This window comes from Motacilla alba, chromosome 2 (genome assembly GCF_015832195.1).
Source record: "Motacilla alba alba isolate MOTALB_02 chromosome 2, Motacilla_alba_V1.0_pri, whole genome shotgun sequence".
In the NCBI taxonomy this organism is placed as follows: Eukaryota; Metazoa; Chordata; class Aves; order Passeriformes; family Motacillidae; genus Motacilla; species Motacilla alba.
In genome coordinates this window covers 150,818,230-150,843,186 of record NC_052017.1, presented here as the reverse complement: position 1 = coordinate 150,843,186, position 24,957 = coordinate 150,818,230, and the positions used below count along the sequence as shown (strand labels likewise).

Genomic DNA, 24,957 nt, shown 5'->3' with positions numbered 1-24,957 from the left:
ATAGATAATAGATAGGTAATGAGTTGATTGAGAGCATGCCCAAGGAGGATTGGGGTGCTGGTGGATGAAGGATTGGACATGCCCTGGCCATGTGGAGTCACAGACCAAAACCCTCTGTGCCCTGGGCTCATCACCACAGCATGGGCAGAAGGTGAGGGGAGATTCTGACCCTCTGCTCTGCTCTTCAGAGACTGGAGATGTGTGTTCAACTCTGGGCACCCGAGGAGACGAAAGACATGGGCCTGCTGAAGCAGAGATGTAGGTGACCCTGGAAGATGATGAGGGTCTGGAGCACCTGGGGCCCAGCTAAAGTAAAAACAAGACTCATACATGGCTTCTATTAGAGACAGGGAGAGAGGTGCATTAGTGTATTCAGGCCTGGGGCCAAGCAAGTGAAGTGTGGAATGCACCAGAAAGGCAAAGTGTGCCAGTGCATGTCAGTGAAGGAAAGGAGACATCTGAGGCTGTAATGCAAGAGAACTTTATTGAGCTAAAAGAACAGTGTAAGGGCGTGAGCGTCCACTGGAAGAGAGAAGGGCAAGGAGGGGTGCAAGTAGGCAACCATTAGGGCAGCTCCTTTGCTTGCAGGAGGTTCAGCCGGAGCACCAAGGCCTTCCTGTGCCGCAGTGCGAGCAGTCCAGTGGAGGTGCTCAACTGTCTCCGGCTTGGGAGAAGGGATTTGCAGCAGAGGGGACTGGACAGAGCTGAAGGGGCAATGCAGAGCATGGAGTAGGAGAAGAGCAGGAGGCAGATGGGCCATGTTTGCAGGCAGCCTAGGCTGGCCACTTGGCTGCTGCCTTGCTTGGTGCCCTGAGAGCAGGAGCTGGAAGTGCTGAATCCCTTTGACAACCTTTGCCCAGATATTCATCATCAGTGCCTGAGGTGTGTCCCAGGGACTGAGTGGTTGGTATCAGGGATGGTGCTGAGGCTGGCCCCTCAGCAGTTGTAGCCATAGCCCCTTCTGCCATAGCAGCCCAGGCCTCCAAACCCATAGCCACAGCCCAGCCCATAGCCAAATCCACGGCCATAGCCAAAGCCACCAAAGCCACCAAAGCCCCCAGAGATGGGCTGGCCCTGCACACTGAGCTCAGTGCCCACGGCAGCAGAGGAGGTGGATCCGACGGCGGTGTTCTGGGGGAAGGAGGTCATGATGGGTCCTGGCAGGGTGACCAGCACAGGGGAAGGGTTGATGATGACGTGGGAATCCTGGCATTGCAGGGCACAGGGCTCGTTGCAGCTGTTGGCCAGCGGGGTGGGTCCGCAGGGACGGCAGCGGTCGTAGCAGGCCATGGGTGTGGTGTGGAGGGTGCCTGGAAGAGAGAGGGGTGAGGCAGGGCAGAGGTGTGGGGGTTAGTGATGCAGGATGGGGAGGCTGTTGTGGAGGGTGTTGTGGGGCTATGGGGAGGCGTGAGGGCTGCTGAGGCTGTGGCTGAGCATGCTGGAAGAGAGGGTCCAGGGGTGCAGGAGCAGGAGGGTCAAGGGTTTGAAGCTCACCTGGTTGTCCGCAGGAGCAGAAGTTGTCAGGAGAAGTGTGTGAGGGAGAGAGGCTCTGATCCTGCTTTTATGCTGGTCCTGGAGGGGCGGGACAGCCCTGTCCCATGGCCTTGGGGCATTTTTGAGGCAGCAGCTCTTGGCTGGCCCAGCCTGGTGTGTCATGAGGTGGGGAGTGTTTTCCTTCACAGAATTCTGCAGTTTCGTGTCCTGCCCTTGAGTCTGTGTCCATCTGACCTTGGAGGCAGCTTTAGACTGAGAGTTGATCTTTGGTTGGATTTGATTGTTAGATACATGTCTGTGAAGGTTGAATAAACAACCAGAGCCCAGGAGATGTGCAATGTCATCAGTGGGCTTTGTGTGCTGTGTTTTGTGGGTGCCTTTTGTAGGCTGGGACTCTGTTTGGTGCCACTGGATGTCCATCAGTCATTGTGTTTCTCCCAGGAATGCTGAAGGAGCTGCTGATGTCCTGGGGAGGCCACTCTACAATAACTTGGAAATGTCCCAGTGCCTGGGAGTTGTTCCTTATGGATGAAAGTGGGCTCTTGCTCTTGTGTCTTGAATGGGATCGCGAGAGTATCTTGGAATGTAGAGGATGTTCAGGCTGCACTTGTTCCCATGCTATTGTCCATTTAGATTTCTGAAATTTAACCATAAAGCTACGCTATCATTTAAAGCGTATTTCTTGATCTCATTTAGAAATCCAATTGCCAACAACAAATGTGGGCCCATCCCTTTTTTTCCCAGCCTGGTGTGTGACGTCAATTCATTTATTCTGCATTCAAGCCAAAGAGTTTCAAAACCTATATCCTGTAAATGTAATTTTGTGTTCCTATTAGCAAAAAGGAGTAATTACTAATGGACAGTTAGTGAGCTGCTCTATCCTTCTCTGTCATGGTGCTGGCGTTCCTTTGCGTGATTCTGCAATTCCACATCCTTCTCTTGAGGGCATGTCCATTCGACCTTGGCGGCAGCTTTTAAGTGTGAGTATTAGAGGCTGAATGTTGGTCTTGATGGTTTATGTCAGGATGGGTTGAAGACGTGACCAAAGCTTTGTGGAGACGGGGTGTCATCAGTGAGGTCACCCCACGGCACTGGTGTGCTGTGTTTTGTGTGCCTGTGGTGAAGAGGGACCCTGTTTCCCCACAGAGCTTTTCACAGAATTCATAGAATCACTAGGTTGGAAGAGACCTTCAAGATCATCGAGTCCAACCCATGCCCTAACTCCTCAACTTAACCATGGCACAAAGTGCCACATCCGGGCTTTGTTAAACACATCCAGGGATGGTGGCTCCACCACCTCCCCGGGCAGACCATTTACTTTATCACTCTTTCAGTGAAAAACTTTTTGCTAATATCCAACCTATATTTTCCTTGACGTAGCTTGAGACTGTATCCTCTCATTCTGTCGGAACCTGGAGAAAGAGACCAACCCCCACCTGACTACAACCACGTTTTAGGAAGTTGTAGAGAGTGATAAGGTCACCTCTGAGTCTCCTTTTCTCCAGGCTGAACACCCCCAGCTCCCTTTTTTAGGGAGCTCTAAGCTTTGCAGGTGTTCTGGGGGTGAGCATCTGCACCTTAAATCGTGTTCTCTTCCTCCCTACCGTGGCTGCATCTCTCCAGATTTGTCTGTATTCCTGGCCATTAGAGATGGGAAAGCAATCCATATGACTTAGGGAGGTGTCCTGTGCCTCCCACTTGTGTGGCTTCATCCGTAGCGCTCGTCTCAGCTGGGCCAAGCAAGGTCACAATGTGGGGTCCCATTGCTGGGCTGGGACTGACACATGGAAAGTTGCAGGATAAGGAGAAAGAGGAGGATAAGGAGAAGATAAGGAGAAGAAAAAGCAAGAGGGGAACAATCACTCATCCGTTGGTTAGTCAACCCTCAAACCCACGTGTCTGCAGTTCAGAGATAAGGATGTCCTGTGGGACTAGTTAAAGGCCCTGATAGAATTCCAGGAACGTGACACTGGTTGCCATTCCCTTGTCAAAAATAGAATTCGACCTTGTGATCCTGAAAGAGCATAAGTGGATCATGAGGTGGCCATGGACCCTCTGATGTAAAAAGCTCCAGCAGTTACCGGGAGAGAAGTAGGAAATGCATAATAGCAAAAGTAATAGGGCGAAGATGAGGAAGCCGACTGTCGGGTTGTGCACCACTGGTGGGGCTGCAGAGTGCAACAAGGACATGGACGTGGTTGACCAAGAGCAGTTCCAGGAGACTGATGGGACTGTGTTGAGAAGGATGAAAGTTTGACAAGAAGGTTTAACAGATATGTATACTTGGTAGAAAGATTTTTGAATGTAGAATCTGAAGAAGGAATAGAATTGAAAGCAAGTTTTGACATAGAAGAAAAGAATTGCTGAGCCAATCTTACTGGATAACTAAGAAGGCAAAGGGTATGCTAGTTAGAAGGGGTTTTATAACTTAGAGCAAAGGATAAACCCACCTCAAACAAGATGATGTTTTTACCAAGCAGAAAGGTAGCACAGGCAAACAAGACTGCCAATGCTGCAAGTAGAAAAAAGGTCTCAGAATTTTCCACTGTAAGAAAACTGAAAAACAACTTCTGGCTTAAACTGCAACGTACTAACTTTTAGTGATTGGAGAAAAGCAACATGAATATGTTAATTTGAATGAATATGGTAATTACAGTAGTTATGATAGGCTATAGGTAGAAGTTAAGGTATAGATTGGTTTTTCTGTATTAAGATCTCAGCAAAGAAAAGTAAATAATGCATAGTAACCAAAACTAGAGTCTGCAGGCTTGTCTGTAGCTAGAGCTGATGGCTGTAGGCACAAACTCTGTCGCCCACAACCCTAGACTGCTGTAATATATTCGATGTAATAAACTTCATATTGAAGAGCCGCCTAGAGTCCCACATCTCTCGTTGAAGCTCTTACTAGACTGGATACCCTTAACACGGGAGAAGGTGACACAGCTGAGGGCTCCTTCAAGCAGGAGGAAAGAAGGCAAATGGAACATGATGTCATTATTCCATGCTGGGTCCTCACTGATGACACATCGGTTGTCCTCAGGGTTGTTTGAATCTTCTACATGTCCTGAAAGGCACCAGCAACAAGAAAATGGTCACTAATTCTTGCAGTTAAAAGCTGCCGCCAAGGTCAGATGGACACAGACTCAAGGGGAGGGCATGGAATTGCAGAATTGCATGAAGGAAAACACTCCCCACCTCATGACTCACCAGGCAGGGCCAGCCAAGAGCTGCTGCCTCAAAAATGCCTCAAGGCCATGGGACAGGGCTGTCCCACCCCTCCAGGACCAGCATAAAAGCTGGCCCAGAACCTCTCTCCCTCACACACTTCTCCTGACGCCTTCTCCTCCTGCTCCTGCCGACAACCAGGTGAGCCTCAAGCCCCTGACCCTCCTGCTCCTGCACCCCTGGAACTTCTCTTTCAGCACGCTCAGCCCCAGCCTCAGCAGCCCTCAAGCCTTCCCACAGCCCCACAACACCCTCCACACTCGCTCAACATCCTGCATCACTGCCCCACACACCCCGTCACCCCTGCCCTGCCTCACCCCTCTCTCTTCCAGGCACCCTCCACACCACACCCATGGCCTGCAACAGCCTCTGCCGTCCCTGCGGACCCACCCCGCTGGCCAACAGCTGCAACGAGCCCTGTGCCCTGCAATGCCAGGATTCCCACGTCATCATCAACCCTTCCCCTGTGCTGGTCACCCTGCCAGGACCCATCATGACCTCCTTCCCCCAGAACACCGCCGTCGGATCCACCTCCTCCGCTGCCGTGGGCACTGAGCTCAATGTGCAGGGACAGCCCATCTCTGGCGGATTTGGCTATGGCCGTGGATTTGGCTATGGGCTGGGCTGTGGCTATGGGTTTGGAGGCCTGGGCTGCTATGGCAGAAGGGGCTATGGCTACAACTGCTAAGGGCCCTCGGCATCACTCCTGACACCAACCACCCACTCCCTGGAACAAACCCCAGGCATTGAGGATGGTTCTCTGTGCCAAGGCTCTCAAATTTGCTCAGCACTTCCAGCTTCTTCTCTCAGGGCACCAAGCAAGGCAGCAGGCCACACTCTGCAAACACGGCCCATCTGCCTCCTGCTCTTCTCCTGCTCCCTGCTCTGCATCGCCCCTTTGGCTCTGTCCAGTCCCCTCTGCTGCAATCACCTTCTCCCAAGCCAGAGACCATCAGCACCTCCACCACTGTGCCGCTCCCATTGTGGGCCAGGAAGTCCTTGATGCTCTGGCCAAACTGCCGGCATGCCAAGGGGCCTTGGTTGGTGGTTGTTCTCCTTGTACCTCAGCCCGGCCTCTTCCACTGACTGCTCATGACTTTCACTGTTCTTTATGCCTCAATAAAATTCTTTTGCATTGCATATTGTGAAGTGACCTCTTCCTTCATGGGCACACACTGGCACACTTTGCTCTTCCCTTGGATCCCACAAACCCTTCACTTGCTTGATTCCAGGCCTGGATACACAAATGCAGATCTATCCCTGCCTCTGATAGACTCCGTGTATGGGTCTTGTTTTCACTTTGGCTGGACATCAGTTGCTCCAGACCCTCATCATCTTCCAGGGTCATCAGCAGCCCTGCTCGAGCATGTCCATGCCTTCCGAGTACACATCTCCAGTCTCTGAAGAGCAGAGCAGAGGGACATAATTCCCCTCTCACCTGCTGCCCACGCCATCGGAATGAGCCCAAGACACGGGGAGTTTCTGGTCTGTCAGTGTTCATGGCCAGGGCATGTTCAATTCTTCATCCACCAACATCCCAGGTCCTTCTCTGGGCCGCTCTCAACCCCTGCATTATCCTGTCCACAGCCATGTTTGTCATTGCTCCAAACCAAGCGAAGGAGCTTGCATTTGGCCACGTTCAGCTTCATGAAACTGACAATATACCACTGCCCCAACCTGTTCCAGCCCCTCTGGATACCATCCTTTCCCTCCAGACAACCAACTGCACTACTCAGCTTATTCTGGTCTCTGATTTTGCTGAACACCCCACTCAATCCCACCGTCCACATCCCTGACAAAGATGGGAAATAATACTGGTCCCAATAGGAGTTTCTGTCTGTCACCAGTCATCCCTTTTCTCCACACACATGGAACCACAACAGCTCGACTTAGACTGTCCTCTTTGAGTTAGACCATCCCATCCATTCCTTATCCACCACACGGTCCAACCACAACTCGACGTCTTTTCAGAGAGAATATGCAGATGCCACTGGTACAGGAACAAATGCAATGCAAAGTCCAGGTACCTGATATTGTTCCCTCTCCCCTCATCCAACAAGGCTGGAACCAATATAGCTCATTAAAAGAATCCACCTTTTAATGGACTGTCAAGGGACACCTTTTAATCTGCCTGCCAAGGTCAGACTGGCACATCCCCAATAGCTGGACACGATACAGGAGAGCTGAGGGCAACAAAACATTTCCCACCTTATGATTTGACAGAGAATTTGCCTGAAAAAATGCCCCAATGTCATGGCCAATGGCTGTCCCAAACCTTCAGCCCCAGATCGTCCTCAAGGCCATACTCTGGATGTTATCCAGCAGAGTCTTGTCTTCCTTATTCCCAGTAACCCAGAGATAAACAGAGTTCTCTAATGTGAGCAGAGAAGCCCAGAGGGGCAGAATCTTCCTTACCTGGAATGGAGCTGATGCCTCAGGTTTTAGCTTTTATATTTTTCAGATTCTGTACTGCTTTAGTATGTACTTCGGAGCTTCATATTGGGGAATGGTGAGCTCTCTTCACAGAACAGGGAGACAAAACAATTCCTTCTCTAGCTGGGGACCGAGGACAACTGATCCAAATCTCAGGTCCAAGAGCAGAAACACTGGTGGACTGAAGAGAGAAAAACAAGAAGCATGGGACTCCATAAGCTAAAGATGTGATGGGACAATTAACTCCAATATGCAAATGGAACAGAACTTATAAAAGTGTGAGACCCCGTGACTGGTCGTCCATTTTGTGACCATTTTGGGTTCATCTTGGGTGTAGTCCTGGCTGGGTTCTTGTGCTTCCCAAGGTGTATCCATTGAGGCTTTCTAATAAATACCTACTTTGGTTTTTAGCTTCATCTAGTCTCTGTTCTAGGTCAGCCTTCACAAGGCATCAGCCCCAAACATGCACAATACAGGCTGGGTGATGAGCGGATTGAGAGCAGGCCCAAGGAGGAGCACTTCGTGTGTTGGATGAAGAATTGGATGTGCTCCAGCCACGTGCATTCACTGACCAGAAACTCCTCCTGTGTCCTGGGCTCATCCCACAGCGTGGGCAGCACAAGAGAGTGGGGGAATCTCACCCTCTGCTCTCCTGTACTAAAATCAGAGTTCTGCGTTGAACTCTGAGCCCACAAAGACAAGGAAGACGTGGACCTGCTTGAGTGGATGGAGGCCTGGAAGATGATGAGGGTCAGCCAGGTTGGTGTCCAGCCAAAGGAAACATACAACCTGGAGGATGATGAGGGGCTTGTGTCAGAGGCAGGGATTGATCTCCATGAGTGTATCCAAGCCTGTGATTCAGTAGCTGAAGTTTGATGGAATCCACTGGAAGAGCAAAGTGTGCCAGTGGGTAGTAGAACTGGGGAAGTAACACGTGAAAGAGGTCTTGGAGCACTTTTTCACCCACCCTAGTGGTCTCTACAACGCTGGTACAGTACCGAGCAGGGATTGGAAGCATCTCGGAAAAAGAAAGACGACAAACTCATCTGAAGCTATGATGCAGGAAAAATTTATTGAGGTAGAACAGTGAAAACTCAGGACCAGCCAGTGGAAGGAAGCTGGTGCGAGGTGCAAGTAGGGCAACCATCAGCTGAGCTGCTTTCCTTGCAGGAGGCTGTGCCAGACTTTCTGTCTTACAAAGGGAGCAGCCCAGCAGAGGTGTCTCAGGGTCTCTGGCTTGGGAGAAGGGATTTGCAGCAGAGGAGCTGGACAGAGCCAAAGAGTCCATGCAGAGCAGAGAGTGGGAAAAGAGGAGGAGGCAGATGGGCGATGTTTGCAGGCAGTGTAGGCTGGCCCTTTGGCTACTGCCTTGCTTGGTGCCCTGAGAGCAGGAGCAGGGACACCTGAGCCCCTTTGAGAGCCTTGACCAGAGAGGGGTCTTCAATGCCTGAGATGAGTTCCAGAGTGGCCATCAGGAGTGTTGCTGAGGGCCCTTAGCAGTTGTAGCCATAGCCCCTTCTGCCATAGCAGCCCAGGCCTCCAAACCCATAGCCACAGCCCAGCCCATAGCCAAATCCACGGCCATAGCCAAAGCCACCAAAGCCACCAAAGCCACCAGAGATGGGCTGTCCCTGCACATTGAGCTCAGTGCCCACGGCAGCGGAGGAGGTGGATCCAACGGCGGTGTTCTGGGGGAAGGAGGTCATGATGGGTCCTGGCAGGGTGACCAGCACAGGGGAAGGGTTGATGATGACGTGGGAGTCCTGGCATTGCAGGGCACAGGGCTCGTTGCAGCTGTTGGCCAGCGGGGTGGGTCCGCAGGGACGGCAGATGTTGTTGCAGGCCATGGGTGTGGTGTGGAGGGTGCCTGGAAGAGAGAGGGATGAGGCAGGGCAGGGGTGAGGGGTGTGAGGGGTTAGTGATGCGGGAGGGTGAGGGAGTGTGGAGGCTGTTATGGGGCCATGGGGAGGCATGAGGGCTGCTGAGGCTGGGGCTGAGCATGCTGGAAGAGAGGGGTGAGAGGTGCAGGAGCAGGATTGTTGGGGGCATGAGGCTTACCTTGTTTTGGGCAGGAGCAGGAGGAGAAGGTATCAGGAGGAGTTTGTGAATGAGAGAGGGGTTCTGGGCCGGCTTTTATGCTGGTTTTGGAGGGGCGGGACAGCCTTGTGCCATGGCCTTGGGGCATTCACCAGCCAACAGTCTTGCCTGGCCTGGTGATTCATGAGGTGTGGAGTGTTTTTCTTCCCAGAACTCTGCAGTGTCATATCCAGCTCTTGAGGCCATGTCCATCTGACCTTGGCGGCAGCTTTCAGAGATGGTGTTTGGGTGGATTTGATTGTTAGATGTGTGTTAGGGAGGGCTGAATAAGCAACCAGAGCCCAGCAGAAATGTGGTGTCATCAGTTAGGTCGTTTTTTTTGGCCCTCGTTTTCTGTGGTTTGTGGGTGGCTTGTGAAGACTGGGCTCCTCTTTTGTGCCGCTGGATGACCATCATTCGTTATGATGCACCCAGGAGTGTCGAGGGAGCTTCTGATGCCCTGGAGATGTCACCGAGCAATATCTTGGAAAGGTTCTGGGGCCTGGGAGCTGCTCCTGATTTCTGAAATAGAGTTTATTCTCTTGTGGCCTCTATGTGAGCAAGAGGGTGAATCTGGAAAATAAGAGGCTTTTTAGGCTGAACGTGTTCCATTCTTTGGTCCATTTGGATTTCTGAAATTTACTCAACCGTGTACTCTGTCCATTAAAGTGTATTCTTTGGCCGCATTAAGAAATCCCATAAATAAGAACAAACCAGGCTTGATCCCTCTTTTCCCAAACTGATCTGCGACATCAATTCACTTATTCCGCATTCAAGCCACAAGGTGTCATAACTTATAATCATAAGTCTTAATGTTTTGTTCCTGTGAGCAAAACCCAATAATTAGTAATGGACATCCAGCAAGCTCCTCTTTCCTTCTTTGCCAGGATTTGGTTGTTCCTTTGTGGAATTGTGCAATTTCATGTTCTGCTCCTGAGGCCATCTCCACCTGACCTTGGTGATACTTTTTAGTGGTGAGAATTAGAGACCAAGGTGTTGTTGTTGATGGTGCATGCCAGGACATGCACATGGCCAATGGCTGTCAGGACATGTAGAAAATTCAAACAAAGCTTACAAGGATTGGGGTGTCATCAGTGAGGTCATTCCGTGGCATATTGACAACATGCCCCATTTGCATTCTTGCCTCCTGCCTGGAAGAACTCCCAGCTCTCTCAGCTTCTCCTCATCTTAAGCATCCTCCACTCCCATCAGTGTCATGGTGGCTCTGCCCTGCTCTTGGTCAACCATGCTCATGCCCATGCAGCCTCACCATTTGGAACAGGATGTTCAACCCCCTCAGCCTGCTTTATTTCTGTTCCTAATCCTGTCTTGGTAACTGCTGGAGATTTTCACCGTAACGAGTACATGGCGACCTCAAGCTCCATTTATGCTCCACCAGGAACAGAAGGTCCTTCCCTGCTCAAATGCTTTGGTTGCCAAGGAAAGGGCAACTGGAGTCATCCTGAATTTCTGTCAGGGCTTTTACACAGTCTTACGGGACACCCTTGTCTCCAACTGCAGACACATGGGTTTCAAAGGTGGTCGAATGAATGGATGAGGAACAGAGAGACAGTGATGGCCAATGGCTCTATGTACAAGTGGAGGCCAGTAACAAGGCCTCCAGGCCTCTGCCTTGGACTGATGGTTTTGAATACCTTTATCAAGGAGATAAGCAGGGAGATTGAGACCATCCCCAGCAGGTGCCACAAAGCTGAGTGTTGCAGGAGACACAAGAACATGGAGGGATGCCATCAGGAGGGACACTGGGAATGTTGAGGACATAAGAACCTCTTGTGGTTCAACAACTCCAAGTTCAAGGTCCTGCACACGGGTTGGGACAGTCCCAGAGGTGAGCACAGCTTTGGGGAGGAAATCCTTAAGAGCAGTTCCACCAGAGAATGACCTGAGAGTTCTGGCGGACCAAAATCTTAAAAGGAAACAGCAATGTGAATTTTCAGCCCAGGCCAGCAGCCATTTCCTGGGCTGCATAGAAAGAACTGTGGCCAGCAGGAGTAGCTGGAGGTTAATTTGAGATGTGAGAATGTCATTATTGTCACCAATAGGTGACAAAAGAGGGACCAAAACAGGGACACAAATAGAAATCAAAAGGTTCGAGAGATGGCCATGCATCCTTGCAGCAAAATAACTTCTGGAAAAGGGTTTCTAGCAGATTGATACTTCCTGTTTCCTCAGAGAAAAGGATATCTGATTTAGGGTGATGCGCTGGGTTTTGCAGCGAAAGACATGGACTTAGTGAAGCAAGAACAGTGCAGGAACAGCAGGAGGTTGAGAAGAATCCTCATTGTGATTAGAAATGGGAGACGTGCAAGGTTTATTTTTGCGGGAAGGGAAGAATGGACAAAGGAGATGTTGTGAGTGTTCCATGGCATGATCTCACTCATAACACCCCAATTCTTGTAGGCTTTGTTGTTGTCCTCTACATGCCTGACACAAACCAATTATTCCAATCCTTTGGCCTCTACTCCTCAAATTAAAAACTGCCGCAAAGGTCAGATGGACACAGCCTGTAGAGAGGGACACAGACTCACAGAATTCCATAAAGACACGCCAGCACCATGACAGAGGAGGAAATAGGATCGCAATGACCATCCAGTAGCAATTAGGTTTTTTCCCTAACAGGAACAAAATATTACAATTGACAGGATATAAGTTATGAAACCCTAGGACTTGAATGCAGAATAAGCAAATTCATGTCAGAGAGCAGCCTGGGAAAAACGTGATCAAGCATCACTGGTTACTTATTTATTTGATTTCTTAAAGAGGTAAGGAAATATACTTCAAATGGCAGAGTACGTTTCCATGTAAAGTTGAGAAATCCAAATGGATGAGAGCATTAGAACAAGTTCAACCTATGAAGGCTTTAATTTCCAGATCCTCTGTCTTGATCTTAAAGAAGAAACAACTGCATGGGGTCTCTTTCATCCATCAGGAAGAGCTCCCAGGCCCTGGGACCTTTCCAAGCTCTTGCTGAGTGACGTCCCCAGGACATCAGCAGCTCCCTCAGCATTCCTGGGTGCAACACAATAACTGATGGACATCCAGTGGAACAGAAGAATCCCAGTCTTCACAAGGCACCCACAAACCACAGGACGTGTGCCACAAAATGACCTCACTGATGACATCGCATTTCTGCTGGGCTCTGGTTGTTTATTCAGCCCTCCCTGACTCACATGTAACAATCAAATCTGCCCAAATACAAATGCAATGAAGTTGCTGCCAAGGTCAGATGGAAATGGCTTCAAGAGCAGGACATGGAATTGCAAAACTACATGAAGGAAAACATTCCCCACCTCATGACTCCCCAAGCTGGCCCAGGCAAGACCTGCTGCCTCAAAAATGCCCCAAGGCCATGGGACAAGGCTGTCCCGCCCCCCCAGGACCGGCATAAAAGCTGGCCCAGAGCCTCTCTCCCTCACACATTTCTCCTCACGCCTTCTCTTCCTGCAGACAACCAGGTGAGTCTCAAACACCTGAACCTCCTGCTGCTGCACCCTTGGCCTCTATTTTCCAGCACACTTAGCCGCAGCCTCAGCAGCCCTCATGCCTCCCCACAACCCCACAACACCCTCCACACTCCCTCCAACTCCTGCATCACCTCCCCTCGCAACCCCATGCTCCTCACCCCTGCCTTACCCCGCTCTCTTCCAGGCACCCTCCACACCACACCCATGGCCTGCAACAGCATCTGCCGTCCCTGCGGACCCACCCCGCTGGCCAACAGCTGCAACGAGCCCTGTGCCCTGCAATGCCAGGATTCCCACGTCATCATCAACCCTTCCCCTGTGCTGGTCACCCTGCCAGGACCCATCATGACCTCCTTCCCCCAGAACACTGCCGTCGGATCCACCTCCTCCGCTGCCGTGGGCACTGAGCTCAATGCCCAGGGACAGCCCATCTCTGGCGGATTTGGCTTTGGCCTTGGCTATGGCCGTGGATTTGGTTACGGGCTGGGAGGCCTGGGCTGCTACGGCAGAAGGGGCGGCTACATCTGCTGAGGAGCCAGCCCTGGCTGCCTGCAAACACGGCCCATCTGCCTCCTGTCACCCACTCCCTGCTCTGCAAAGCCCCTTGGGCTTTGTTCAGTCCTCTCTGCTGCAAATCTCTTCTCCCAAGCCAGACACTTTTGGGCCCCTCTGATGGGCTGCTCCCACTGTGGGGCAGAATGTTCTTGATGTTTTGGAAAAACCTCCTGCAAGTATAGAACCTTGGCTGATGGTCACCCTACTTTCACCTCAGCCTGCTCTTTTCTACTGGATGCTCATGACCTTTTGTTCTTCGACCTCAATAAAGTTTTCTTGCATCATAGCCTCAGATGACTCCTCCTTCTTTCTTCTCCCAAGACTTTTCCCATCTCACTCAGCAATAAGCCAGTGTTGAAGAGATCACTGGGGTTAAAAATTGTACCAAGATCTCTTTTCTTTATTTCTCCAGTTCTATCGCCCACGGGCACGCTTTGTTCTTCCAGTGAATCCCGGAAATCCTTCTGTTTCTAGAACACAGGCCTGAATACACTAATGCAGGTATCTCCCTGCTGCTGGCAGAAGCCCCTGTGGGTGGTGTGTTTGATTTGGGTGGACACCAGTTGCTCGAGCCACTCATCATCTCCTCAGCCCACTAAGAGATCTGCTGGAGCAGGTCCATGCCTTCCTTATCACACACAATTCCAGTCTTGCCAGAGACGAGCAGAAGCTATGAGCTAGATGAGCAAGACTTCGCCGGCTCATCTGCTGCCCACGCTGGGGGGATGAGCACAGGACACAGGAGTTTCTGGTTTGCAAGTGCACATGATCAGGGCATATCCAGTTTTTCATCCACCAGCATCCCAAGTCCTTCCCTTTTGGGACTGCTCTCAATCCCCTCATGGCCCAGTCTTCATCCTGCATGTTTGTGAGTGCTCCAATCCAGGTGCAGCAGATTCTGTCCCTCTGCTCCTCTCTGGTGGTTCTGGAGAACTCTTAATATATAGGTACTGGGAATAAGGAAGACTCTGGTTTAGAAGATCCAGGGCACAGCCTTGAGGACAATCTATGGCTGGAAGTTTGGGACAGCCTTGGCCGGTTATCCCAGGGCATTTTTTCAGGCAGCAGCTTTTGCCGGGCACAGCCTGGCAAACCATATGGTGGGAGTGTTTTTCTTCCCACAGCTCTGCATTGTCATGTCCTGCTCTTGAGGCCATGTCCAGCTGACCTTGGCAGCAGATTTGATGAGTTTGAATGTTCCAGCATTGCTGGATGAGGGAAGAGGGACCAATGACATGTACCTGGACCTGTGCACAGTATTTCGTTTGCCAGAAAACATCCTTGTCTGTAACCCAGAGAGATGTGGATGTTGTTCGGACCATTTGGTTAGGAAGGAAATGGGTGGGATGGTTGCACTGGAAGAGTTATGAAAGAGTCAATGGCTCCATGTGTTATGGAGAACAGGGATGAGTGGTGACCCTCAGAGACTCGTGTTCGACCATTATCACTGCCCATCTTTCTGAGGGACATGGAGAGTGCAATTGTGTGTCACCACAGAAAGAATGGCAGGTGAGTTGTGTGCTTGATTGTCTGGAAGGAGGGGATGGCATCCAGAGGGTCCTGGACAGGCTGGGGAAATGGGCTGGTGTGAAGCTCATAAAGGACAGCAGGGCCAAGAGGAAGGCCCTGCATCTGGATTGGATCAATCTCAGCAATGCCTGTTGGATGGGCACTGAGTTAATTCACAGCATCCCTGAGGAGAAGGACTTGGGGTGTTGGTGGATGAAGAACTGGACATGTCCTGGCCATGTGAATGAGCTGAGCAAAAATCCCCCATGCCCTGGGATTATCCCCACAGTGTGGGCAGAACATTCAGCCCCTCTGCTGCACTCTGATGAGGCTGGACTTGTGTGTTCCACTCTGAGGACACAAATAAAAGGGAAGACATGGACCTCCTCAAGCAGATCTGTCAATGGCCTTGGGAGATGATGAGGGTCTGCAGGAACTGGTGTCCAGCCAAAGTGAGCCCACCAGCCAGGAGGGCCTTGTGTCAGAGTCACGGATAGACCTGCACTGGGGAATCCAGGCGTGTGTTCAAGCAACTGAAAGGTTACTGTGGTGCACTGGAAGAACATAGTATACCAGTGGGTAGTGGAATTGGGGGAATAGTTCCTAAAAGAGGTCTTGGAGCACTTTTTCAACAATCCCAATAGCATCAACAACATTGGCTTAATCTCAAAGTGTCTAGGGAGAAGAAAGAAGAAGGAGTCTTGTGAGGTGATGATGCAGGAAAACTTTATTGAGGTAGAACAGTGAAAACTCAGGAGCAGCCAATGGAAGGGAGCTGGTCGGAGGTGCAAGTAGGGCGACCATCGGCCGAGGCCCCGTGGTTGCAGATGGTTTGGTCAGAGCACCAAGGCCTTCCTGCCCCACAGTGGAAGCAGCCAGGCAGAGGTGCCCAAAGGTCACTGGCTTGGGAGAAGGGGTTTGCAGCAGAGAAGCCTGACAGAGCTGAAGGGGCAATGCAGAGCACAGAAAGAAGAGCAGGAGGCAGATGGGCCATGTTTGCAGGCATTGTGGGCTGGCCCCTGGGCTACTGCCTTGCTTGGCGCCCTGAGAGCAGGAGCTGGAAGTGCTGAGCCCGTTTGAGAGCCTTGGCCCAGAAATGTGTCCTCAATGCCTGAGATGAGTTCCAGGGAGTGGGTGGTTGGTGTCAGGGGTGATGCCGAGGGCCCTTAGCAGTTGTAGCCATAGCCCCTTCTGCCATAGCAGCCCAGGCCTCCAAACCCAGAGCCACAGCCCAGCCCATAGCCAAATCCACGGCCATAGCCAAGGCCATAGCCAAATCCCCCAGAGATGGGCTGTCCCTGCACATTGAGCTCAGTGCCCACGGCAGCGGAGGAGGTGGATCCGACGGCGGTGTTCTGGGGGAAGGAGGTCATGATGGGTCCTGGCAGGGTGACCAGCACAGGGGAAGGGTTGATGATGACGTGGGAGTCCTGGCATTGCAGGGCACAGGGCTCGTTGCAGCTGTTGGCCAGCGGGGTGGGTCCGCAGGGACGGCAGAGGGTGTTGCAGGCCATGGGTGTGGTGTGGAGGGTGCCTGGAAGAGAGTGGGGTAAGGCAGGGGTGAGGAGCATGGGGTTGCGAGGGGCGGTGATGCAGGAGTTTGAGGGAATGGGGAGGGTGTTGTGGGGTTGTGGGGAGGCATGAGGGCTGCAGAGGCTAGGGCAGAGCATGCTGGCAGAGAGGGATAAGGGCAGCAGGAGAAGGAGGGTCAGAGGCTTGAGGCTCACCTGGTTTCTGGTGCAAGAGGAGGAGAAGGCGTGAGGAGAAGTGTGTGAGGCAGAGAGGCTCTGGGCCGGCTTTTATGCTGGTCCTGGAGGGGCGGGACAGCCTTGTCCCATGGCCTTGGGGCATTTTTGAGGCAGCAGCTCTAGGCTGGCCCAGCCTGGTGAGTCATAAATGGGTCATGTTTTCCTTCCTGATGTTCTGTGATTCCATGCCCTCCCCTTGAGTCTGTGTCCATCTGACCTTGGCAGCAGCTTTTAATTGGTAGCAATACAGGCCAAGGTTTTGGTCTTGTTTTGTCTCAGGAATGTAGAAGATGCAAACAAAGCCGACAAGAATTTGGCTCTTTTCTCCTGTCTTCAAATGACCCCCAGTCATTCCTGCACGCCACACCTATTTTTATGCAGCCCAGGATATGGTTGTTTTTCTGGGCTGAAATTCACATTGCTGTGTTATTTTGGTCCACCAGAACCTGCAAATCTTTCTCTGTGGAACTGCTCTTAAGGATTCCCTCTCCAAAGCTGTGCTCACCTCTGGGACTGTCCCAACCTGTGTGCAGGACCTTGAACTTGGAGTTGTTGAACCACAAGAGGTTCTTATGTTCTCAACATTCCCAGTGTCCCTCCTGATGGCATCCCTCCATGTTCTTGTGTCACCTGCAACACTCAGCTTTGTGGCACCTCCTGGGGATGGTCTCAATCTCACTGCTTATCTCCTTGATAAAGGTATTCAAGATCATCAGTCCAAGGCAGATGCCTGGAGGCCTCGTCACTGGCCTCCACTTGTACATAGAGCCATTGACAATCACTGTCTCTCTGTTCCTCATCCATTCATTCGACCACCTTTGAAACCCACGTGTCTGCAGTTTGGAGACAAGGGTGTCCTGTGGGACTGTGTAAAAGCCCTGACAGAAGTTCAGGATGACTCCAGTTGCCCTTTCCTTGGCAACCAAAGCATTTGAGAAGGGAAGGTCCTTGTAGTCCTGCCAGAGCTTAAGTGGATCATGAGGCGGACATGCACTCTTCAGAATAAAAATCTCCAGCAGTTACCAGGGTAGGTAACATAGGAGAAGAAATACAAGTAGGCCGAAGGAGCTGACCCTCCTGTCCCCCACCACTGTTGGGGCTGCAGAGTGGAACAAGGACATGGACATGGTTGATCAAGAGCAGTGCAGGGAGACCATGACATTGACAATACTGGAGTATCATCAAAATGAGGAGAAGCAGAAAGAGCTGGGAGTTTCTTGATACAGGAAGCAAGAATGCAAATGGGACACGTTGTCAATATGGCATTACCTCACTCCATGACTCCCCAGTTCTCCTTAGCTTTTGTTGAATCTTCTACATGTCTTGATAGATGTCATCAAAAAATCCCACCCTGGTCTCTATTCTCAAATTATGAGCAGCCGTCAATGTCACAGGGACACAAACAGAAGAAGACATGAAAGTGCAGAACATCAGGAAGCAAAACACTAACCACCTCATGACTCACCACGCTGAGCAAGACAAGAGCTGCTGCCTAAAAAACACCCCAAGGCCATGGGACAAGGCTGTCCCGCCCCTCCAGCACCAGCATAAAAGCCAGCCCAGAGCCTCTCTCCCTCACACACTTCTTCTCACGCCTTCTGCTCCTGATCCTGCCGACAGCAAGGTAAGCCTCAAGCCCCTGACCCTCCTGCTCCTGCACCCCGTGAAGCCTCCCTTCCAACACGCTCTGCCCCAGCCTCAGCAGCAAACATGCCTCCCCACAGCCCCACAACACCCTCCACATTCCCTCGGCTCCCAGCCCCTCATCCCTGTCCTGCCTCACCCCGCTCTCTTCCAGGCACCCTCCACACCACACCCATGGCCTGCAACAGCCTCTGTCGTCCCTGCGGACCCACCCCGCTGGCCAACAGCTGCAACGAGCCCTGTGCCCTGCAATGCCAGGACTCCCACGTCATCATCGACCCTTCCCCTGTGCTGGTCACCCTGCCAGGACCCATCATGACCTCCTTCCCCCAGAACACCGCCGTCGGATCCACCTCCTCCGCTGCTCTGGGCACTGAGCTCAATGCCCAGGGACAGCCCATCTCTGGGGGATTTGGTGGCTTTGGCTATGGCCTCGGCTATGGGCGTGGATTTGGCTACGGGCTGGGCTGTGGCTATGGGTTTGGAGGCCTGGGCTGCTATGGCAGAAGGGGCTATGGCTACAACTGCTAAGGGTCCTCGGCATCACCCCTGACGCCAACCAGCCACTCCCTGGAACACATCTCTGGTATTGAGAACACATTTCTGGGCCAAGGATCTCAAATAGAGTCATCACTTCCAGCTCCTACTCCCAGGGCACCAAGCAAGGCAGTAGCCCAGGGGCCAGCCCAGGCTGCCTGCAAACATGGCCCATCTGCCTCCTGCTCTTCTCCCTCTGTCTGCTCTGCATTGCCCCTTCAGCTCTGTCCAGCTTCTCTGCTGCAAACCCCTTCTCCCAAGCCAGTGACCTTTGGGCACCTCTGCCTGGCTGCTTCCACTGTGGGGCAGGAAGGCCTTGGTGCTCTGACCAAACCATCTGCAACCAAGGGGCCTCGGCCGATGGTCGTCCTGCTTGCACCTCCGACCAGCTCCCTTCCACTGGCTGCTCCTGAGTTTTCACTGTTCTACCTCAATAAAGTTTTCCTGCATCATCACCTCACAAGACTCCTTCTTCTTTCTTCTCCCTAGACACTTTGAGATTAAGCCAATGTTGTTGATGCTATTGGGATTGTTGAAAAAGTGCTCCAAGACGTCTTTTAGGAACTATTCCCCCAATTCCACTACCCACTGGTACACTTTGTTCTTCCAGTGCACCACAGTAACCTTTCAGTTGCTTGACACACGCCTGGATGCCCCAGTGCAGGTCTATCCGTGACTCTGACACAAGGCCCTCCTGGCTGGTGGGCTCACTTTGGCTGGACACCAGTTCCTGCAGACCCTCATCATCTCCCAAGGCCATTTACAGATCTGCTTGAGGAGGTCCATGTCTTCTTTTATTTGTGTCCTCAGAGTGGAACACACAAGTCCAGCCTCATCAGAGTGCAGCAGAGGGGCTGAATGTTCTGCCCACACTGTGGGGATAATCCCAGAGCATGGGGCATTTTTGCTCAGCTCATTCACATGGCCAGGACATGTCCAGTTCTTCATCCACCAACACCCCAAGTCCTTCTCCTCAGGGATGCTGTGAATTAACTCACTGCCCATCCAACATCCATTACTGAGATTGATCCAATCCAGATGCAGGGCCTTCCTCTTGGCCCTGCTGACCTTCTCGAGCTTCACACCAGCCCATTTCCCCAGCTTGTCCAGGACCCTCTGGATGTCATTCCTTCCCTCAGACCATAAACCACACAACTCACCTTGGTGTCATCCCCAGTCTTGCCAAGGGGACACTCAAACCCACTCTCCATGTCCTTGACAAAAAATAATTCTAATTGTTCCAATACGAATCCCTGTGCGTCGCCACAAGTCCCGGTTCTGCACACTGGGACATGGAGCCAGTGACCACAGCTTTTGAGTGAGACTATCCTGCCCATTCCTTATCCAGCCAGAGGTCCAATCATCGACTCCACATCTCTCCAGCTTAGAGACAAGGTTGTCTGGCACAGGAACAAGTTTTGCACAAGTCCAGGTACAGGATACTGCTTCTCCCTCTCTTCTTCCACCCATAGTGGAACCAATACCAATCCACTAAAGCTGTCACCGAGGTCAGATGTACACAGCCTTAAGAGCAGAACATGGAATTTCAGAGCTGTTTGAAGCAAAACATTCCCAACCTCATGACATCAGGCTGTGCCAGGCAACAGCTTCTGCCTGGAAAATGTCCCAATGTCACAGTCCAAGGCTGTTCCAAACCTTCACCCATGGATCATCCTTGAGGCCGTACTCTTGATCTTATCCAGCAGAGCTTTGTCTTCCTTGTTCCCAGTAACCCATAGATTAAGAGTTCTCCAATATTACTAGAGCAGAGCAGAGGGGCAGAACCTGCTGCACCTGGATTGGAGCACTCCCAAACATGCAGGGTAAAGGATGGGTGATGAGGGGATTGAGAGCAGGCCCAGGGAGGAGCACTTGGGATGTTGGTGGATGAAGAACTGGATTTGCCCCAGCCATGTGCACTCACTGACAAGAAACTCCTCCTCTATCCTGTGCTCATCCCCACAGCATGGGCAGCACAAGAGACTGGGGGAATCTCACCCTCTGCTCTCCTGTTCTAAAATCAGAGTTCTGTGTTGAACTCTGAGCCCACAAAGACAAGGAAGACGTGGACCTGCTTCATAGGATCCGTAGAAGGGCATGGAAGATGATGAGGGACAGAAGCAACTGCTGTCCACCAAAAGTGAACACACTCCCCAGAGAGACTCGTGCCAGAAGCAGGGATAGATCTGCCTTAGTGTATCCAGGTCTGTGATTCAATAACTGAAGGATTTGTGGGATGCACTGGAAGAGCAAAGTGTGCCAGCTGGTAGTAGAACAGGGAAATAATCCTAAAAGAGGTCTTGGAGCACATTTTCACCCACTCCAGTGGACTCTGGAAGCCTGGCTGAGAACTGAGTGAGACTGGAAGGGTCTTGGCATCAGAAAGAAGGAGGACTCATCTTAAAATGTGATGCAGGAAAACTTTATTGAGGTAGAAGACTAAGAGGCCATAAGCAGAAAATGGAAGGGAGCCAGGCTGAAGTACAAGTAGGGTGAGCATCAGCCAAGGTCATTTACTTGGAGGAGGTTTTCTCAGATCATCAATGCCTTCCTGCCCCACAGTGGGAGCATGGTGTGCTGAGGGCCCTCAGCAGTTGTAGCCATAGCCCCTTCTGCCATAGCAGCCCAGGCCTCCAAACCCATAGCCACAGCCCAGCCCGTAGCCAAATCCACGCCCATAGCCAAGGCCAAAGCCAAATCCGCCAGAGATGGGCTGTCCCTGCACATTGAGCTCAGTGCCCAGAGCAGCAGAGGAGGTGGATCCGACGGCGGTGTTCTGGGGGAAGGAGGTCATGATGGGTCCTGGCAGGGTAACCAGCACAGGGGAAGGGTCGATGATGACGCGGGAATCCTGGCATTGCAGGGCACAGGGCTCGTTGCAGCTGTTGGCCAGCGGGGTGGGTCCGCAGGGACGGCAGAGGCTGTTGCAGGCCATGGGTGTGGTGCGGAGGGTGCCTGGAAGAGAGCAGGGTGAGGCAGGTCAGGTGTGTGGGGTGCAAGGGGCAGTGATGCAGGAGGGTGAGGGAGTGTGGAGGGTGTTGTGGGGCTGTGGGGAGGCATGAGGGCTGCTGAGGCTGGTGCTGAGTGTGCTGGAAGAGAGGGGCCAGGGGTGCAGAAGCAGGAGGGTCAGGGGCTTGAGTCTCACCTGGTTGTCAGCAGGAGCAGGAGGAGAAGGAGTCAGGAGAAGTGTGTGAGGGAGAGAGGCTCTGGGCTGGCTTTTATGCAGGTCCTGGAGGGGCGGGACAGCCTTGTCCCATGGCCTTGAGGCATTTTGCAGGCAGCAGCTCTTGGCTGTCCCAGCCTGTTGAGTCATGAGGTGTGGAATGTTCTCCTTCATCCATTTCAACAATTCTATGTCCTGCTCTTGAGACTGTGTCCATCTGACCTTGGCAGCAACTTCTAATTAGGAGCTGGTATTTGGGAGTATTTGACTGTTCCATGTGTGTTGGGGAGGGGTGAATAAACAACCAGCACCCAGGAAAGGTGCAATGTCATCAGTGCAGTCATTTTGTGGCAGTTGTGTTCTGTGGTTTGTGGGTGCCTTGTGAAGACTGGGATTCTGTTCTGTGCCGCTGGATGTCCATCAGTCGTTGTGTTTCTCCCAGGAATGCTGAAGGAGCTGCTGATGTCCTGGGTAGGTCACTCTGCATGAACTTGAAAAGGTCACAGTGCTTGAGAGCCCTTCCTGATAGAGGAAAGAGAGCTTCTCCCTATTGTTTTTTCAATGATATCAGGAAAGATGTTCTGGGAAACAAGCGGCAATTCAGGGCTGAACTTGTTCCAGTCTACTTATATTTTGAAATTTACACAATTTACACAACAATATACTGTGTCATTTAAAGTGTACTCCTTGACCTCATTCAGAAATCAAATAAACAACAAACGGGGCCCGAACCCTTTTTTCCCAGGCTGGTCAGTGGCATCAATTCCTTTTTTCCGCGTTCAAGCCACAAGTTTTCATAACCTATAATTAGTAAGTCTTAATGTGTTGTTCCTGTGAGCAAAACCCAATAATTACTAACGGACAGCCACTAAGCTCCTCTTTCCTTTTGTGTCATGGAGCAGCTGTTCCTCTGTGGAATTGTGCAATTTCATGTTCTGCTTCTGAGGCCATTTCCATCTGACCTTGGTGGTAGGTTTAAGTCGCAAAAATTAGAGACCAAGATGTTGTTGATTGTGAGTGTCACAACACATAGAAGATTCACCCACAGCTTAGGAGATTTGGGGTGTCACCACTGAAGTCATTCCATGGCACATTGGCAACAGGCCCCATTTGCATTTTTGCCTCCTGCCTGGAAAGAAATTCCAGGTCTCTCAGCTTCTCCTCATCTTAGGGATCCTCCACTCCCATCAGTGTCATGGTCTGTTGGCCAACCACATCCATGGCCTTGTTCCACTGAGGAGCCCCAACAGTGGTGTGCAACAGGATGTTCAACTCTCTCAAATTGCCTGTATTTCTTTTCCGAATCCTGTCCAAGTAACTGCTGGAGCTTTTCACAGCCAAGGGTACATGGCCACCTCATGATCCATTTATGAAATTTCGGCCCATAGCAGTGACCATATCCCAGGCTGCAGAGAAGTAGATTTGGCCAGAAGGAATAGCTGGGGATTAGCTGAAGACATGAAACACCACCCAAATTCCTGCAGGCTTTGTTTGCCTCTTCAACATTCAAAACAAAACCAGTACCAATCCATTGGCCTCTACTTCCAATAGAAATATGCAGTCAAGGTCAAATGGACACAGACTCAAGGGAAGGACACAGAACTGCAGAAAATGAGGAAGGAAAACACTCCCCACCTCATGACTCACCAGGCTGGGCCAGCCAAGAGCTGCTGCCTAAAAAATGCCCCAAGGCCATGGGACAAGTCTGTCCCGCCCCTCCAGGACCTGCATAAAAGCCAGCCCAGAGCCTCTCTCCCTCACACACTTCTCCAGACTCCATCTCCTCCTGCTCCTGCTGACAACCAGGTGAGACTCAAGCTCCTGACCCTCCTGCTTCTGCACCCCTGGCCCCTCTCTTCCAGCATGCTCAGCACCAGCCTCAGCAGCCCTCACACCTCCCCAGAGCCCCATGACACCCTCCACACTCCCTCACCCTGCTGACACTTCACTCCTTGCACCCCCACACCCCTGCCCTGTCTCACCCTGCTCTCTTCCAGGCACCCTCCACACCACACCCATGGCCTGCAACAGCATCTGCCGTCCCTGCGGACCCACCCCGCTGGCCAACAGCTGCAACGAGCCCTGTGCCCTGCAATGCCAGGATTCCCGCGTCATCATCGACCCTTCTCCTGTCCTGATCACCCTGCCAGGACCCATCATGACCTCCTTCCCCCAGAACACCGCCGTCGGATCCACCTCCTCCGCTGCCGTGGGCACTGAGCTCAATGTGCAGGGACAGCCCATCTCTGGAGGATTTGGTGGCTTTGGTGGCTTTGGCTATGGGCGTGGATTTGGCTACGGGCTGGGCTGTGGTTATGGGTTTGGAGGCCTGGGCTGCTATGGCAGAAGGGGCTATGGCTACAACTGCTGAGGGCCCTCAGCACCACTCCTGACACCACCAGCTCTGGCCTCTGGCAACAGCTCCTGCAAGCCAATGTCCTTGGCTGATGGTCGTTGTACTTGCATCTTACCCTGGATCCCTTTCATTTTTTTCTCATGCCTCTTCATTCTTGTGCCTCAATAAAGCTTTCCTGCATCAAAGCCTGAAATGCTTCCTATTCTTTTTGAATTCCAATGATTTCACATCCTTGGTAAGCACATACCACAGCTCAACAGGACATTGAGGTACATGGAGCAGACCAAATACACCTTCCCTCACAAATATTTCAAAATAACCAATAACAGAGTCTGGCATGGGTAGCAGAGGAGGGAAGACCTTCCAGAATCTGTCACACACGCCTTAGGTGGTACACCAAAGCCTTGGACACATTCATGCTCTTCTGGATACAGCTCTGGTAAAGCCTTTCCATGCCAGTGAACACTTGACAAACTCTCTTACCAGCAGGTCTCTTGAACCCTTCCAGCAAACTGAGGAACTACATCAACCACTCTGGCAGGAAATCTGGAGTGCAAGTGCTTCAACTCCCCTGCTCAAGCAGAGCCAGCAAGAGCAGGATTAGCAGCACCATGGACAGTTCAGTGCTCGCTCTCCCATGACAGACACTACAGCACCTCTTCCACTCTGTGGCCACCCTCACAATGAAAGATTCTTGTATTCTTTGCCCAGGGAATTCAATTTTTTTTTCAC

General features: G+C 51.8%; 8 protein-coding genes across 8 annotated transcripts; 4 read left to right on the top strand and 4 right to left on the bottom strand.

Moving 5' to 3' along the window:
- Positions 1-936: 936 nt before the first annotated feature.
- On the bottom strand, positions 937-1,290 carry LOC119697609 (feather keratin B-4-like). The gene has a single exon (XM_038128561.1). The coding sequence runs from the start codon at positions 1,288-1,290 to the stop codon at positions 937-939; it is 354 nt and encodes a 117-aa protein (XP_037984489.1).
- A 3,774-nt stretch (positions 1,291-5,064) lies between these two features.
- On the top strand, positions 5,065-5,407 carry LOC119697773 (feather beta keratin-like). Its single transcript, XM_038128996.1, has one exon. The coding sequence runs from the start codon at positions 5,072-5,074 to the stop codon at positions 5,405-5,407; it is 336 nt and encodes a 111-aa protein (XP_037984924.1). The 5' UTR covers positions 5,065-5,071.
- Positions 5,408-8,645: 3,238 nt separating this feature from the next.
- On the bottom strand, positions 8,646-8,999 carry LOC119697624 (feather keratin B-4-like). The gene has a single exon (XM_038128586.1). The coding sequence runs from the start codon at positions 8,997-8,999 to the stop codon at positions 8,646-8,648; it is 354 nt and encodes a 117-aa protein (XP_037984514.1).
- A 3,918-nt stretch (positions 9,000-12,917) lies between these two features.
- Positions 12,918-13,244, top strand: LOC119697567 (feather beta keratin-like). Its single transcript, XM_038128480.1, has one exon. It carries the CDS (start codon positions 12,918-12,920, stop codon positions 13,242-13,244), a length of 327 nt encoding a protein of 108 aa, XP_037984408.1.
- Positions 13,245-15,943: 2,699 nt separating this feature from the next.
- LOC119697718 (feather keratin 1-like) lies at positions 15,944-16,309 on the bottom strand. Its single transcript, XM_038128820.1, has one exon. It carries the CDS (start codon positions 16,289-16,291, stop codon positions 15,944-15,946), a length of 348 nt encoding a protein of 115 aa, XP_037984748.1. The 5' UTR covers positions 16,292-16,309.
- Positions 16,310-18,343: 2,034 nt separating this feature from the next.
- On the top strand, positions 18,344-18,700 carry LOC119697691 (feather beta keratin-like). Its single transcript, XM_038128755.1, has one exon. It carries the CDS (start codon positions 18,344-18,346, stop codon positions 18,698-18,700), a length of 357 nt encoding a protein of 118 aa, XP_037984683.1.
- Positions 18,701-21,293: 2,593 nt separating this feature from the next.
- Positions 21,294-21,641, bottom strand: LOC119697791 (feather beta keratin-like). The gene has a single exon (XM_038129025.1). The coding sequence runs from the start codon at positions 21,639-21,641 to the stop codon at positions 21,294-21,296; it is 348 nt and encodes a 115-aa protein (XP_037984953.1).
- A 2,245-nt stretch (positions 21,642-23,886) lies between these two features.
- Positions 23,887-24,240, top strand: LOC119697619 (feather beta keratin-like). Its single transcript, XM_038128575.1, has one exon. The coding sequence runs from the start codon at positions 23,887-23,889 to the stop codon at positions 24,238-24,240; it is 354 nt and encodes a 117-aa protein (XP_037984503.1).
- The last annotated feature ends 717 nt before the right edge of the window (positions 24,241-24,957 follow it).